The sequence below is a fragment of the Dermacentor silvarum genome, chromosome 1 (assembly GCF_013339745.2).
Source record: "Dermacentor silvarum isolate Dsil-2018 chromosome 1, BIME_Dsil_1.4, whole genome shotgun sequence".
In the NCBI taxonomy this organism is placed as follows: Eukaryota; Metazoa; Arthropoda; class Arachnida; order Ixodida; family Ixodidae; genus Dermacentor; species Dermacentor silvarum.
The window spans coordinates 147,310,114-147,325,876 of NC_051154.1; the positions used below are offsets into that span (position 1 = coordinate 147,310,114).

Sequence of the window (15,763 nt, forward strand, 5' to 3'; positions counted from 1 at the left end):
TTAATCAGATATGCTACAGATGTTTCTATCTAGCATTTCTGTATACAACTCCTTAATCTTTTTTTTCTTCCTTCAAAATCTGCTTTGTGCCGCTACCTATGGATACTAGTGGATACTGGTGACTGTAAGAGATCCGGTCGTATCAATCTCTTCCCTGCTTTTTTTTTCAGCAATACACGCGATGTGACATGCGCACCGCGTAGCGTCGATACGTGCACATTTTGCATTGCAGTTGAAATTATTACAGCAGGTAGAACACCATGTAGAAGATGCACAGGTAACGGTACAAGGCAGAATGTTTGAGGTATGGCATGGCAAGAACTTTATTTTGGTCCAGAGAAATTAGGGCTCGAGGGCAAAAGCCCCCAGGCTAAGTCGGTGGCTCCGCCCACGTAGGCACCGGTAGGCCAAAGGCTTTCCCGATGTCGTGAGCTCTCCGGACGGCCAGGAGTAGATCTTGGAGGACTTCGCTTGATATGCGTCGACTCCAGTCCTCCTCACTGTTGAGGTCCGAAGTCCTTTGGTTGGGGTACAGCCAGAACATATGATCAAATAGACACTGAGTGTGTCCACAACGGTTACATTCCGTGGGAAACTCCTGGTCAATTTTGTTGAGCACAAAAGGTGTAGGATAAGATTTAGTTTGAAGCATTCTTAATGTGACTGCCTGAGCTCGGTTCAGCTTCTGATGGGGTGGAGGAAAAAACCTCCTGCCGTCCCTATAGTGTGAGATGCTTTCGTGAAAAGTACTAAGTGGGTCTTTGTAGGAGCCGCAGTCATCCTGGAGCAGTTCCTGATCTGATGCGCGGCATGTGAGATTTCGCACAGCAGAGTGAGCTTGCTCGTTAGGACTGCAGCCATTGGGGCTGACCGAGTGGCCCTGATGAGCCGGAAACCAGGCTAGGTGTGAGCTATCCAGTTGCTGGTAATTATGAGTATTAATACTGTGTATAAGTAACTTGTTTGCTTCCATTGAGACGAAGCCGGCGGAGTAGTTTCTAATAGCTGTACGGGAATCGGAGAAAATCGTGGAGCTTCTTGTCATTGTAATTGCTAGTGCTATGCTTGCTTCTTCGGCGACATGAATCGAGCTCGTTCTTAGTGACGCCGCGCTTATTAATTTGCCCTTCTCATCGACCACGGCAATAGCGTAGCGGTTGCCCGATCCATAACTTGTTGCATCAACAAAAAGAGCTGAGCTTTGTTGTTGGTGCAATTTACCCAGAATGCATTTGGCCCTGGCGTCCCTTCTGCCCTTGTTGTGGACAGGATCAATATTTCTAGGTATGGGGTCCACAAGTAATTGCGTCTCCACCTCCTTGGGTAGTTTGAATTTAGAGACGTCTCCTCCTCGAGGAAGAATTCCGACTTCATCTAGAATTTTGCGCCCTTACTTAGTGAGACAAAAAGTATTTTGAGGAGTTGTATACATAAATGTTAGAAAAATATATATTGTGTACCTGATTAAATCAAGCTGGGTAGTTGTCTTAAATCATCATCATCATTAGCATCGTATCCTGCCACTTTTCTTGCGATACATGCGTCTATACGTGCACCATTTGCATTGCAGTAGCAGATTATTGCACCAGGTGGCACGCCATGTAGCAGTTGCATAGGTGGCGTTACAAGGTAGATGGAGAAGTCTTGTGGAAGAAAAAGATTATGGTAATGTATAAATATTGATGTAATGAAAAACACATATGGTATACCTGATTAATTCAAGTGGGCTAGATGACTGTTTGTCACCGTTCTGTTTCAAATGAAATGCCATTATATCATAATCATCATCATTGGCATCGTATCGTCCTTTTTGACACGCCATGTGACAAGCGTGCCGCGTAGCTTTGATACGTACGAAATTTGCTTTGCAGTTCGGTAATATTTCACGACGAGTCCCGACATGTAGCAGTTGCATATAGCAGTTGCATGCTGCATGTAGCTGGACCTGGTTAACACAAGCAGGCTACGTGACTATTTGTCACCACCACGTTTTGAAGATGCCAATAAACAATGATCATCATTAACAACAACCTCCCGGGCCACGGCTGATGGGATGTGAGATGTGCGTCGCGTATGCTGGATTCCTCTTCGGTACACGTTACGGCGCCTCCTCGCAAGGTACGAACCGCTGCTGAAGAAGCGAATCGTAGAGCTACGTACGCGGCTGCAACCAGGCATCATCGGGCTCAGCAGACTTCTGTGCACAGAGCATTACAAGCCGCAGCTTGCCGTCGACGCCGGGCGGACAGTTCAGATCGTTCTCGTGAAAACGAGGCCAAGAGACTTCGCTGCGAAGAGCCTGTTGTGCGTGGGGCCGAAATTGAAGCTACTCTTGAGCCGCTCCTTCAGCTTACGCTGCGACTGTGCTGCGTGTGCCGCGCAAGCCTGTGACTTTTTTGCCTCCATCCTTGTGTCGTAGGTCAAGTGTGCTCTTACTAAACCGGATCATATCTCTTGACGACTAGAAGTTGTCTTTAAATGCACTTCATTCTTGTAAAGTCTTATTAGCTATGCATGTCCTCAGAAGTGTAGAATGTGCAGTATACACTGTTGTTTACAATTACCGCCACATAGGTGGATGAATGAGGTTATATTATTGTTAAATATACAGTGCAAATGAATATTATACAGGAGGAGGTCCCGAGGTCAAAGACTGTAATGAGACCTCCTTAGTCACGTATAGGTAGGTACTGAAAAATGGGTATGAGAAACAATATATTGACGAAGTCTAGCTTGGTCCAGATTGCAAATGCATCAATTTGATTGACTAGCTAAAAATCAACATTTATCGTTCCAGGACTATGTGCCCATTCCATTCCAACTCTATTCCAGAATCTCGGGCTTCCATTCAATTCCCATTCCATCCGTCCGACGGCTGCCCTAATTCAATTCTCATTCCATTCCGGCTGTTTAAAAAATAAATTCAACTCTGGAGTTGGCTCTCCGCTACTCTGCCACTAACACTGCAGGTACTAACCGAAACCAGCAGCTCATTCAAGTGGTCCAATCCCTCAGCATAGGTTGGACCCAAAACCACATCTTCATTACGCATGCGAACACTTAAGGCGCGAAGTTCTGTTTGTTTATTACTGGGATTCTGTCTTTGCATATGTACAGTGTGGTGCACTTTTACAGCTGTGGCATGGCACGAGTGACAGGTTTCACATGGCATGAATGCCTGGAATGTTTCAGGCATAGGTATCTTCTGAACATGTCACATGAGCCACATTTAGTAATAAAGCTGAAGAAATGTTGCAGCTGTATTGTGGTTATTAATGTTTACGCGCCCCTTTTACAGTGGACCGTTACGTACATGTATTTCTGCGATCATATTTGCAGGTATATACTAGCCTTAATGAAAGTAGCACCCATTCTGTCCTTACTTATGTGTGGCTACCTCAGTTCCTGCCATTACGTCTTGTACATTAATGCACGAAGTCGAAAGCACACATATTGCGCAATGAAATCATTTGTCCAGTCTGGGCGATAGAATCTTTATCACTTGTGCTCCTCTATGGCTTAATGAGCATTGGAGGACGCTGGTAGAAACTCTCCGCAGCAAATAATTTTATAACTCTAGCCAATACAAACAGCATTTATAGTGCCGGAAAAAGTGTGGTGCCGAGGCAGGCTGTACAAAGGCACGACTGTGGACAGTAAATATACCACGGCGACGCGTGAACGCGCGAACGTGGTGACGATTTAGAATGAAAATCCTTATTTTGGCTGCCCGAGCGCATTCGATCGTATTTGGCAAAAGGGGCGATAATGTGATGACTTTATTCGCAGACAGCACTATAATAGTGCGTGTCACGAGCTTGTGAGTGTGATTGTCAGCGCTCGAGAGGGTTCCGCACCACGTAAAAGCTTTGCCATTCTGAAGGCCGAGGCGTGGCGCACTCTTGCAGTGCGTAGAAGTCGCCGTCGCCGCCGCCGTTGACGAGCGTGAGGCAGCGATCAGGAGAGTCGAAGCTCGCGATGGAGAACACTGGCTCGCCGAACGCCGTGGTCCAGTTAGAGGCGAACTTGAGCCGCCACTGCTGGTCGAGGCGACCGCTGCAGCGGGACACGTGGGCCACGCATCCCGGCTCAGCGTTTTCGCACTCCAGGCAGCCTCTGAACAGCGGACGGTGGCTCACGATCAGAGGGCCGTCGGAATTCCACTTGAGCCAGCCCCATGTGGGACAGTTGGCGTTGACTCGGAGCCGTTGCGACCTGCGAGATTTAACGAATTGTTACGCTCTCTCATCATTCCTTCTGTTCAGTGCCTCGGGACGCAAGCCCAGCACACAGATTTTACTGTAAAGCTGTTAAGGAGAGTCCCGCAACGGTTTTCGTGTAGCGGTGAAGGCCGGCGTGACCGATAATCAAATGTAAATACAACGCAACGTGTGTCGCAAACCCGAATTTGCTTTGAAACGTAATAATAAACGAATATAATCTAAAAGTTACCTTGTGTGCATCTCATTCAAACAGACAACTTACATGCGCGTTGTTGTTTTAGCCAGTAATAAGGTATTTTTGTTTCTCCCGTCGCATTATACCGGTTTCACGTTGGAGGTCAGCTAGGAGTTGGTACCGCTGCAGTGGTGAAACCTGACCCCGTAAGGCTACAACGCAGCGTGTGTGCGTGTGTGCGTGTGTGCGTGTGTGTGTGTGTGTGTGTGTGTAAGAGAGGGGGGGTAGGGGTGTCTAAGAATTTGCTTTAAAGTGTAATTATTACGTATAAACTAAAAGCTGCGTAGCGTATACCTCACTGAGATATACAGCAGCTTCTACGCACGATTTTTTTTTAGCCAGTAATTCGTACTTGTTGCTTTTGATGTTGCATTTTACTGTCTCCACGTTGGATGGTCGGATGGATGAAAAACTATTGTAGTCCTTTAGGGCTCCACGTTGGAGGAGGCCAGCTAGAAATTTGTACGGTTGTGGCGGTGAAAACCGGATGGTGTTGTCAGCAACTTGGCCTTCTTAGGAGCCCCGCAGCGGCCGTATGGCCAGGGCGTTGGTGATGAGTCATCATAATAACCGCCAACAAGCAGACGCTTAGTACTTACGAAGAGAGTCAGAAGTCACTTATACAGCTTCGCTGTCATGTATGTATCGGATGTATCAGTTGCTCAGGTTATCATCGATCGACGAAGGTTGTTATTTTTCTTCTTTTTTTGGCTGTCTAGCGTGTGTGAAATTATTTAGCTAGCACGCCTCGGTTTATCTTCCGTACGTGTTGAGCCAAGACTTATCTTAGTACGGTTGTTTTAATTATGTTATGGTATAGATAGATTAAATCGAGAAAGTAAAACAGGGAGAAGAAGCGTAGTGAGCAATATTTTATGAGTGCAGCGCACAACTTGGAAATAAAGGACATTTGGCCACTCCGTCATTGCCCCAATCGCGTTCACAGAAATATGCCTTCCCTATTAAGGTATCCGGGATAGTCAGCGCGTGTGCAACACCATGGAGTAATCCGCTGCTCAACCAAAGAAAGCTGCAGTTTGCGAATAAATAAATAAAAAATAAGGCCTTTGAATAAAACGAGATGTAAAGGAGGCAAGCTTTTATTATGTTTACGTATGGTAAAACACAAGCAACACACTAAAGCGGGCAAAGGGAACTCGAACGAAAACGAACGAACGCAAACGAACGGGCAGCAAAATGAGGCTGTGCTTACAATAAATATCATGTTTCGTCTTCACTACCAAAAAGCAAACAGCCGACGTAGAAACCCAAAACTAAATCGCGCCATGATTTACTGTAGATCTGAACTTTCTCTTACATGATATTTTTGTCATTCGCATTTACTGCTTCTTAGAGTTTCATGTCCTCACCATTGTAGTCTTAGCAGCTGTCGCCAAGCTGCTACATAGCTGCTAAGGACAATCGTTCCGGTTCAAATTGATGGTGGTACACATTTTCACGGCTGACTTTAGTTAGCGATGCAGCAGAGAAGCCGGCTCACACGAACATAAAGGTTACATTGAAAATAAAAGCAATCAAGGCACGTCCCTAGCAGGCCATGATTAAACAGTAGTTCTATAGCTGGATTTCTTGAGGCAGTCGAAACAGTGAACTCAATGTGTGCGTTAACACACTGAACTATATACAGTCACGAAACTCGAAAATTTAGCTTCTGGCGAAGTTGAAGCGATAGCAGAGACCAGTTAGCTTAAAAGTAAAAAAAAAAGTGCAGTTTAGGCTTGTATGGTATGCTGTTTATCGCGTACCGAAAGTGAAAAGTGGCTCAGATGTGGGGGAGCAGGCGGGTGCAAATAGCTGTTTTTCAGACCGAACTTAGAATACTAATCGAATAGTGCCAGAAGCGAATCGAATACAAATGAAATAGTCCCAAGACTAAATCGAATCAAATATTTTTTAATAGTTTGAGAATTATGTACAGTCTTTTCACCATTAACACCAAACAATTTTCGCATCCTGATATTCATAGCATTAAACAGTTTGTCATTGTGCTGCACAGTAAAAGCCTGCTTTATTAAAAGCGCAAACGACGAATTAAGCAGTTCTCAAATCCAGGGCTCCGAATGCATGACTACATACGCAGTCATGCATTCGCATATAAAGTTTAGAAATGCAGCCTTGTTTCCCACTTGATGTGTGTCTATACCTTCGCTATCAAATCAGAAATGCGCGCCGCCTTTCACGAAAAAAAAGTCGGTCTTACTGAGTAGGAATGGCCGCTGCTGATGTCACTATTATATCAAGTATTTCGAAATGAAACGTATTCATATTTGATCCGATGAAATGAGACAGGTACTGCATCTATAACTAGTACCAAACGATGCCCACTGCCGAATTCTCTGCCAAAATAACATTTCATTGCTAGTGACGGCTGCAATCTTGGTTGCATTGTTTGGTGAATGCGCTTTTCTAATAAAAAGTTGCTATTTCTGCCGTGATTTTTGAAAACCTAGAGAATGTTGGGACTAGAATTCTCGCTTCACAAGACCACTAAAATTTACTGTCTGCTGTCCTTCATTTGGCAATTTTACAGCGGAGAATAAAAAAAAAACCACTAGAGTACAGTGACTGATTCATTAAAGAGTTTTAGATAGGGGCCCAAAAAGTTTGGGGCCCCAAAGAGCTTTGCGGGTGTTAGCTTTGGGGCATGCAGGAGTGAAAAGTTTAAGAATGGGGCTTGGCGTTTGCGAATAGTGTCTTGCGTTTGCAGCGCCACTACGATGTCAAAGAAAAACTATTATAAATAATAAAGTAAACTATACCATTTTATGATAAGAGCCACTGACTTTCAAGTTTTTTGCGTTTAATTACAATTTAGAGGTTATTCTATTAGCAGCAAGCGATTAGTTGCGCTTAATTTTGAGTAACCAACTTTACGTGCCTTCACCAGCCAAGCTAATCCATGTTTGGCCTACGAGCCATGAAATCGACAATCGATTCGACAAGCGTCATCTAATGAATCAAACTTCATTACACACGTTAGTTGAGAGAAAGCGATAACCGCTGTCACTTCTCCCAGCTTACGCACTTCATGCGTTACCACGAATCGAGCCCAGTTTGGCGTTCAGCTATAGCCGTCGCTTCGATGGATGCCGCCATGTTTGTTGACGCAAAGCTTTTGAGGCGGATTTTGGGGTTCCCGCCAAATCAGTGAAATAGCGTGCCCGACGCTAAACCCAAACGCAGTGTGCGTCTCGCGCATGCGCAGTGGCTTCGACGCTATTTCTTTGGGGTCCGAAAACGTCTAGGGCCCCTATTTTAAAACTCTCTATTAACTAACTTGCTGCGAAGAGCAGTTGGCAAATGCACGCTTAGTATGGTCTTCACATTCCTATCTTCGTTTTTATTGCGATAGCAATGATATGATCACTCCAGGCGCACTTTCGTCGTCGGCGTCATCAGGATCTTCCGCGTAAAGTCCAAGTGTGATAACATCGCGGCCGCGTGCCGTACATGCTGTGGGTGTGAATGAAAGCGTGCGAGGGTGAGCCGAGGATGGTGGCTCGATGTCGCATGCGCAAAGGAGAAAGGCGAGGAAAATGCGCACGGTCTTCCATCGCACGCAAGGCACTGAGAGGGGGGGGGGGGGGTCTACTTCGGCAGCGGCTGAACGCGGCCACGTGGGGCCTATCTTGAAAGCGATCTGTGGTGGGTGCAGTCTAGGTTCGCCGAGGGCTGATAGCTTTGTGTGTGCTCTGTTCTCGCCGCTTAGTTCGCGTTGAAGCTAGAGGCCGCACGACGGGCATTTCTGTCGCTGCTGCCGCCGCTGTTCCTCACGCCAGCGTTTTGACAGCGAGTGTCCGCGGTCATCGAGTGAAATGTTTGCTTGTGTGCACGTGACACCATGCTTGTTAATATATTTAGTAAGCGAATGTTCACCAGTTTATACGACCGATACAACTACTATCCTTACTTCTTACAGCTGCCTAATAATTTTATATCGCAATCGATGCTTCGCCTTTCGAATGAAACTGCGATTTTTTGTTGTTAACTCTCCTACCTAGTTTCTTTCTGATGCGCACGATTCCGTGATAGCGCCGCCGTATATCAGGGAAAAAAACTGCTGTAAACGTACGACGAATGGAAGAGGCACGCAAGAGTTGTCCTTGTGCTACGGCGCGAACATTTGAGCGAACAATCGCTGTGGTAGCGGTGCAAAAAATTCGGGAGCTCCGTTCGGCGAAACCACGACCACAAAGGCGCGCGTTCCGCATTGCGCTAACGAAAAGCCACACTGAGCAAACCCAGAGAGTTTAGAAAATATGCTTCCAGAAATATACAAGACATGGTAGAAGTACCTCAGGGTTGACCAACTTTGTGCTACTGCGCACATCCGACCGGCGAGAATGGAGAACGTACCGGTACGCCAGTGGCGCCTGAAACGGTTAATAATCAACAGAAACTTAGGTATACGCTTAACGATAGGTTCTGAATAGAGGGGGTTTCTAAAACCATTCGTGCGCTGCACAAAACACCACCATGGAGAGGTTATCGTTCGAATAATCTTAGAAATGAAAACATGGCGCCACTGAACCTCTAAGCGTCTATTAAGAGAAATAATAAAAGATAATATTGATTTGTATGCGACAAAAGCCCGAGTTGGCATGGCACAATAAGTCGCCCCTTTCGAAAAGTTCTGCGCACAGTGAAATCGATGGTCGATGCAGAAACGTTCCCTGAAGACGACTGCAGAGTGACGAGTTCGATGGTCGGTTCGGAGCACTCATATCCATCATGATTGAATGGAAAGACAATTGATCAAGAAAAAAAAAAAGACGAAGAAAGATGTACACAGTGACATAAGTGTGCGCCTTCGGCAGTGGCTGTACCTTTTATTCGCAGATGTCTCACTTAGTCAGTTGAGGTCATTGCGGTCGCAGCTATAAGTTTGCGCAAGCGCAAGAACACAAAGGGCCGTCGGAACAAAGCTGCGTCGGCTGTATAGCACCTGCTTTGCGGGGTCCGTGTTTTACTGGACAGCGGAACAGCGCAAAAGCATAACGTAAAACTTTCGTTGCACGCTTGACGGGTACGCACCCTGAAGTCTCGTACAATTTCGAGAGGGAACTGTGGCGCTAGCTGGGAGCTGCGAGCAGAGCACTTCAGCCAGCATGGGAATGATGGGTAGTACATGGATTTGCCTAAACTTCGTCCGTCTGGCTTTAAATGGCTTCGAGACTTTGCAAAGTGACCACTTTTAGGAAATTATTACATTATAAATACTCCAATAAACATTATTATTGTGCAACGGCAGCATTCGAACCCCTAGCACAGAAGCCCGATATTGAAACCATTACGGCACGAACGCATAGACAAGCGGAACCACTGCAATGAGCAGCGATTATCAGTGCTTGCAGAGCCTTATACCTATGCGTTAAAAAATAATACAAAATTGCTTTAAAATTTAGGGGAAGATGAAGGGTAATAAACAAAGCCACAAGAACGTCTGAAGCCCCAAGCACGAAGATCAGACAAATCCATGTCATCATTCCCATTGTGGCTGAACGACCGCAGTACCAGAGTTCCCTCGAGTGATAATTATAGGAAACTATGGTACGCATGGCACGTTTGAATTCAACAGTGAAATCGGGTGAGTTTCGTTAAAGGCGAATGATTAGGAAGGCCGTATCACCACCAGAAAGACGATTTACGGCGATTAACTTGAATGACAACAGTAAACGACTACCAGCTGGATAGTTATATTTTTTTCCTGTGCAGAAAATCGCTGAACACAGGCGGCATGGCAAAAAGTTAGAGAAGAAGTTCCACTCGCCGGTATTTTATGTAAGCAAAAACGATACAGAGCTGATCGGAAGAGCGTTGCCATCGCGACAAACCATATACTTGAATTTGCGTCTTGATCTATGGAAACCCGCCATGGTTGCTCAGTGGCTATGGTGTTGGGCTGCTGAGCACGAGGTCGCGGGATCGTATCCCGGCCACGGCGGTCGCATTTCGATGGGGGCTAAACGCGAAAACAACCGTGTACTTAGATTTAGGTGTATGTTAAAGAACCTCGGGCGGTTCAAATTATTCCGGAGTCCCCCACTATGGTGTGCCTCATAATCACACCGTGGTTTTGGCACGTAAAACCCCATAATTTAATTTCATTTTGATGCCTCCTTTACTCAGTGCCCTGAACGGGCAGTGTAAGGTAGTAATAAATAAATAAATAAATAAATAAATAAATAAATAAATAAATAAATATGATGGGTTCCTTAATTAGAGGGGGGGAGCGAAAGAAGGTTCACCACGTGAGGTCTTTTGAACGTGCGGCAAAATATCAGTTACAGTATCATTTTCTCATCCACACGCACACCGGGATGCGTTCCTTGCGACCGATACTTGATCACGCTACCTAGTGATACGCCGCAGGAATCGAGACTATGACGTGTACTACAAGTCCTAGATGCAATAAATTAAGCGACTTAACGTAGAAGCTTGGGCGTCTTGGTGATTCATTGAAAAAAGAAAAACGTTTCCAATAAATAAATTGCAGAACGTGGATAGAAGACACTCGCGCTCGTCTTGTTCCCGAAAGACCCCGCGTAATGTTCCCGTCTTTGTCTTCGAAAATGCGCCAACTAGGCCACTTGTATTCATTAACATATTCCCGCAATTCCGTCAATTTGGTTGATTCATGTTTTCTAAGACTTCAGAAACGATTTGACAGCTAGTTTTGTTTCATATGCTTTTTTAGCCCACCGGGGGGGGGGGGGGGGGGTATCTTTGTGGCTTTGCGATTCGGCATGGCAAGCACTATAATAGAGGTTATCAGTGCTGCTCCCGGTCGCATCAATGACATTTCGATGCGAACTGGATAACAAAAGAGACCGAGTAAATTAGGAACCTTAGCCCTGAAATATCGTGGTGGCCCCTCTTAAAACTGACAAAGATGGCGTCGACAAAGAAGAATACGAAGAAAAAAAAAGACGATACCTGAGACGTCGCACGTATAAGCAGCACTCACCAGTCTATGGTACAGCAGCCGGAATCAAGACAGCCTCGGCCATGCATTGTCTTTATGAACACTCCGTCGCCACCTGCCCCGCCGAGTGCCTCTGACGCCATTTTGACGGCGCGCGCGACGTTAGTAGCGTATTCCACTTGTTGGAGCACTCCGATGGTCGCAGACGCCTGTGTCGCGAGAATAGACGCGACCACAAGTGTCACGACTGACCAGGACCAGAGTCCCGACTTCGGGAACCGATGCGAAGCTGGAACGTGACTGTGGGAGCATGCAGAAGCAGTTTCCATGCCTTGTAGAGAGCGCTGCACGGCGGCGCCTGTAAAGAAAACGTAAATAGTTACGGTACGACATGGCTATGCACTAGGGGCCTATATTGCAGGGCCCGGACAGCGAAAAACAGGGCTCTCCAAGCGCGTCGGCACAAATAGTCAGTAATAATGAGTCGAAATGTGCGCACTTAGCGCACACAATCACAAGCATATTGCGTAAACGTCCCGCAGACCGGTTTATGAAGTCGAAAATTTGCTGCAAATACCCAATAGTGCAAGGCCGCTGCCTATACGTCCTAGAAAGCGTAATTATACAGAAATGCCGCATTAGTCGCGTTAACAAATGGCTTACGCTGGGCTTTGAGAAAAGGGACGCGCACTTGGGGCACTCGTGAATTTGTCTCGCTTGAAGATAATAGAATGGCGTAGCCCGTTAACACACAATGTGGAATTTATGGAAGCCAGTACTGGCCAGTCTAGTAGGCTAACAACGTCTACAGAAGGTAGGGAAGGGAGAGAGCCACTTCTACACTTATTCTGTTTGTACCTAAAGTACCGAAAGTGCATAACCTTACCCTAGTGGCCAACTAAACCAGTCTTTGACTGCTGCGTCAGTCGCCCCAGTGCGCGGAATTGCGTTGCATGCGATATTCATCTGCTATTCTTGCCACAGCCATTAAACTGGCTTTTTAAACGTCCTTTATTGACAGTCGCAGCATCAATTTTACGGTGTGCATCAGTGCCGACCTATATTTTGATTTTATCACGTGGTGTTTTGGGATGGGAAAGGGGCTAACGTAACTCGAGCTGATTTGGTCGACACATCTATGGAACTTAGAATATATAGCACTGATAAATATATCTGGGGAAGCCCAGATATAGTTTTAACGTAAGTATCAACCAACCTGCTTAAGTTTTTTTTTGATAAATGTGCGGTGTTCACCGGAATTTTGCATTTGGGCATGTGTGATTTGAGAGGGACTTTTCTAAGAATCTATTTAATTTTTACTTTGGGGACCTCTGCCTTTATGTTACTGTATATTTATTTTGAGTTGTTTTTTTACTGAAATTAAATTTCCCTAACCTTTATTTTTTTAATGATTTTTTGGCCATGCGTCGTGTCGAGTGGCCTATACTATAGCGAAAACGGCCCAGGCCAACGGAGAAGGGAGAAAGGACTCGAAAACGAAGCACATCGTTACAAAATACGGCCCATGTCTCCCGAAAGGGCTGATGTATGAAGCGATTTTATAAATTATGAAACGCGGTCGCGGGATGAAATCCAGGCCACGGCGGCCGCATTTCGATGGGGGCGAAATGCGTAAACACCCGTGTACCCAGATTTAGGTGCACGTTAAAGAACCCCAGGTGGTACAAATTTCCGGAGTCCCCCACTGCAGCGTGCCTCATAATCAGATCGTGGTTTCGGCACGTAAAACCCCATATTTTTTTGTTCAAATTATGAAACGACTTGAGCCCTTCAGTTCTTTCGCTAGATTTTGGGGTGCCTGTTCCACGTGCCAACCTTCTGTGCGAAGTGCGCAGTCGTAGTGTTTAGGGGCATGTTGTTGATAAGAGAGTAGGGGAGGGTGAGTAAAAGCAGGGGATAATAACCAGGACCGTGCATAGCTATAGCTCATCCTACGTTTGACAGCACCCTATACGCAATAAAGCAGCATGACTTCCCATCATCCTGTTACGTGTTCTTTTAGGTAGGGTGAGACAAATGACATATGCTAGCAGGAGCCCTACTAATCGTTTCTCCCAATCATAGCAGTTACGCAACTGCTCTGTCCATCCCAGCGCCACGATTGCTTTGTAACTGTCGCAGTGTCGCTCACCTTTCTCCTTGCATGAGCCAATCTCGACGCGGCAGCGACGTTAATGACTTTGAGATGTATACAAGTTTAATGGGAGCGGTACGGTTAAGGGGGGGTGGTGAGGGTGCGGTTGGTGATGGTTGTTGACGGCGTGGACAGTGGGGCGAGTTTCGGTATTGGCAATCCAAAGGAAAATTCAGTAACTTTTGCATGTGGCTCTATCTTTTCAACCTACATAGCATAAAGTAAAGTGATGCACTTATGCGTAGAAATTAAATGTGTTTCTGGCAGTTTTTTTGGCAGGCTATAGCTTTAATTAGTCGCTTCACTTGTTGCGCCAAAGGGCACTGCGCTGCTTTTCGCTCTATCGCTTCAGCGTACCATTCCGTTCGGCTGCTCCTGCCGCAGGTCGCTCCACCTAGGTCGCGGGAAAGCTTTCGGGCGAACAAAAAAGCGGTTTTTCAGAGAACCAATTGTCACGAAATCAGTAAGGTGTGGTTATGGGAGCAAGCAGCGATTAGCCGACTATGTTTGGGGGGAGGATAAACAATGGGAAAGAAAAAAAGCGTTTTTAAATTAAAGCGAGACGCAGTTAGATTCATTCAACGAAAATAAAATTCCTAATTCATTTTATATATGCATGGCGAGAAAAGATACAACTGTATTTTACTAGATCATTATCAATATATACCTTTTTTCAGGGCCCACCGTGAGAGCGCCCATCGATAGCGGTGGGCGTTGACGCCGCTATCACTTGCAATGCCATGCAACTCTTGGAGTGCGTGGAAAGGCGCGCTCGTAAAGTTCACCTGTTACAATACGCCCCCCTCACATGTGTTGCATGTCGACGTTTGTCTGAATTAGGTGACGAGGGTAGTTTTATTGTTTCTTAACCTGTGCAGTCAAAAGTAGTGAGTTGCGACCATCAGATACTTGGTTACTTTAGTTGTTTTCGCGCAACAGCGCTGGCCGACAGGCTTGGCGTCCGACGAAAGGGCGAGCACTCAACGCAATCTACGCCCAAAGTGTTCGTCGGCCTCCTAAGAAAGTATGTTCTGTGCAGCGATGCGATTTCGACACCCGTACGGCTGATCTCTTCCGGCATCGCTTTTCGCGCTGAAAACTCGGAACGCCCATGAAGTCGAATGGCGGGGCATTTGAATATACAGCTCTAATGGCAGGCCTCCGAAAACAAATTTCGCGCCTATGAGAACAAAATGACGTCACTTCTGTTTTTGACGGATATGACGTGAATTATTTTTTCTTCCGCCGGAAGTGTTCCCTCCTCACACAGATGGCGCTAAGCCCCATGAACCGCCGGTAAGCAACCATGTTCTGAACGTATGGGCTTCTATGGAAGCTTCGCTACCAGGTATATCTACCTTGCTGCCGCTCTCTGCACTTCTGCACACGTGCACGCCTTTGCCTTCTACTGTGCGTTGCAAACATTTTGTTTCTGTGTCGGCCATTGCTGCAGCGATGTATGAAAGACAGAAGAAAGGCAGCAAGACGGTCTCCGCGGCTCTGTGGTGGGCCAACTCGAGAAGGGACAGCAGGACCCTTTTTTTCTGCTTGCAAGAGAATGAAAGGTAAGCACGATTTTTATGCAGTTATGTAGCAAATAGCCGCTAACCTTATCGAAACGGCTATAAGACGAAAGGAAGGGTGTTCCGTACGCGGTATACATTGTTCTGTGGTGCGTAAATACATTGAAGCTATTTATCGACAGCAACTCCTGAGACGACTGAGTGCTAGCTGACCCGCTGAAGGAAATTGCGTTTCGTTCTATCTCGGCGACTGCTGTTCGCTTATGGAATAAACTGATAACTTTGCCGAAGATCCTTGAATGCTTGCTGCACGGACGAATGGGTTAAGTTAGAGACTTGCCTGTTCTTGGTTAGACATTGCAAGTCACCTAGAGCTTCACAAGGTGCGGAGACCAATTGAAGGAGCACCGCGCTAGTGCAGAAAGCACTGCAAGCGTTGTTTTCTTCACGTTGGCTGCTACGGCGCCGGGTGCGTTTTACGTTATACAGTGAAATGTGTCGCAAAAAAAAAGGGGGGGGGGAAGCCTGTTTTTTTTAAAATAGAATATTTATGTGCGATGTTCGCGGTTAACTGAGAACTAAGCAGACAATCATATTTTATTCAGAACGAGCGAATTAACCTTCGTGTCAAGTTGTGAAAGCGCGCATTGCGTACGAAGGTGCTTACGTCGGCGCTTAACG

General features: G+C 46.1%; 1 protein-coding gene across 2 annotated transcripts; it reads right to left on the reverse strand.

The window, feature by feature from the left end:
• Positions 1 to 3,232: 3,232 nt before the first annotated feature.
• LOC119450537 (uncharacterized) lies at positions 3,233 to 12,417 on the reverse strand. Of its 2 annotated transcripts, none has more exons than XM_049656358.1 (3): positions 12,286 to 12,417; positions 11,447 to 11,762; positions 3,233 to 4,215 (listed from the first exon to the last, which is right to left on the reverse strand). In XM_049656358.1, the coding sequence occupies exons 2-3, from the start codon at positions 11,731 to 11,733 to the stop codon at positions 3,834 to 3,836; spliced, it is 669 nt and encodes a 222-aa protein (XP_049512315.1). In that variant the 5' UTR covers positions 11,734 to 11,762; positions 12,286 to 12,417; the 3' UTR covers positions 3,233 to 3,833. The 2 variants fall into 2 exon arrangements, with proteins under 2 accessions (XP_049512315.1, XP_037569964.1); XM_037714036.2 differs by having other exon boundaries at positions 12,068 to 12,414.
• Positions 12,418 to 15,763: the final 3,346 nt, after the last annotated feature.

Coding starts and splice junctions, on each gene's coding strand:
- LOC119450537 (XM_049656358.1), bottom strand. CDS start 11,733: ATGGAAACTGCTTCTGCATGCTCCCACAGTCACGTTCCAGCTTCGCAT. Junction 4,216..11,446: donor GGCTGCTGTACCATAGACTG/GTGAGTGCTGCT, acceptor TAAATCTCGCAG/GTCGCAACGGCTCCGAGTCA.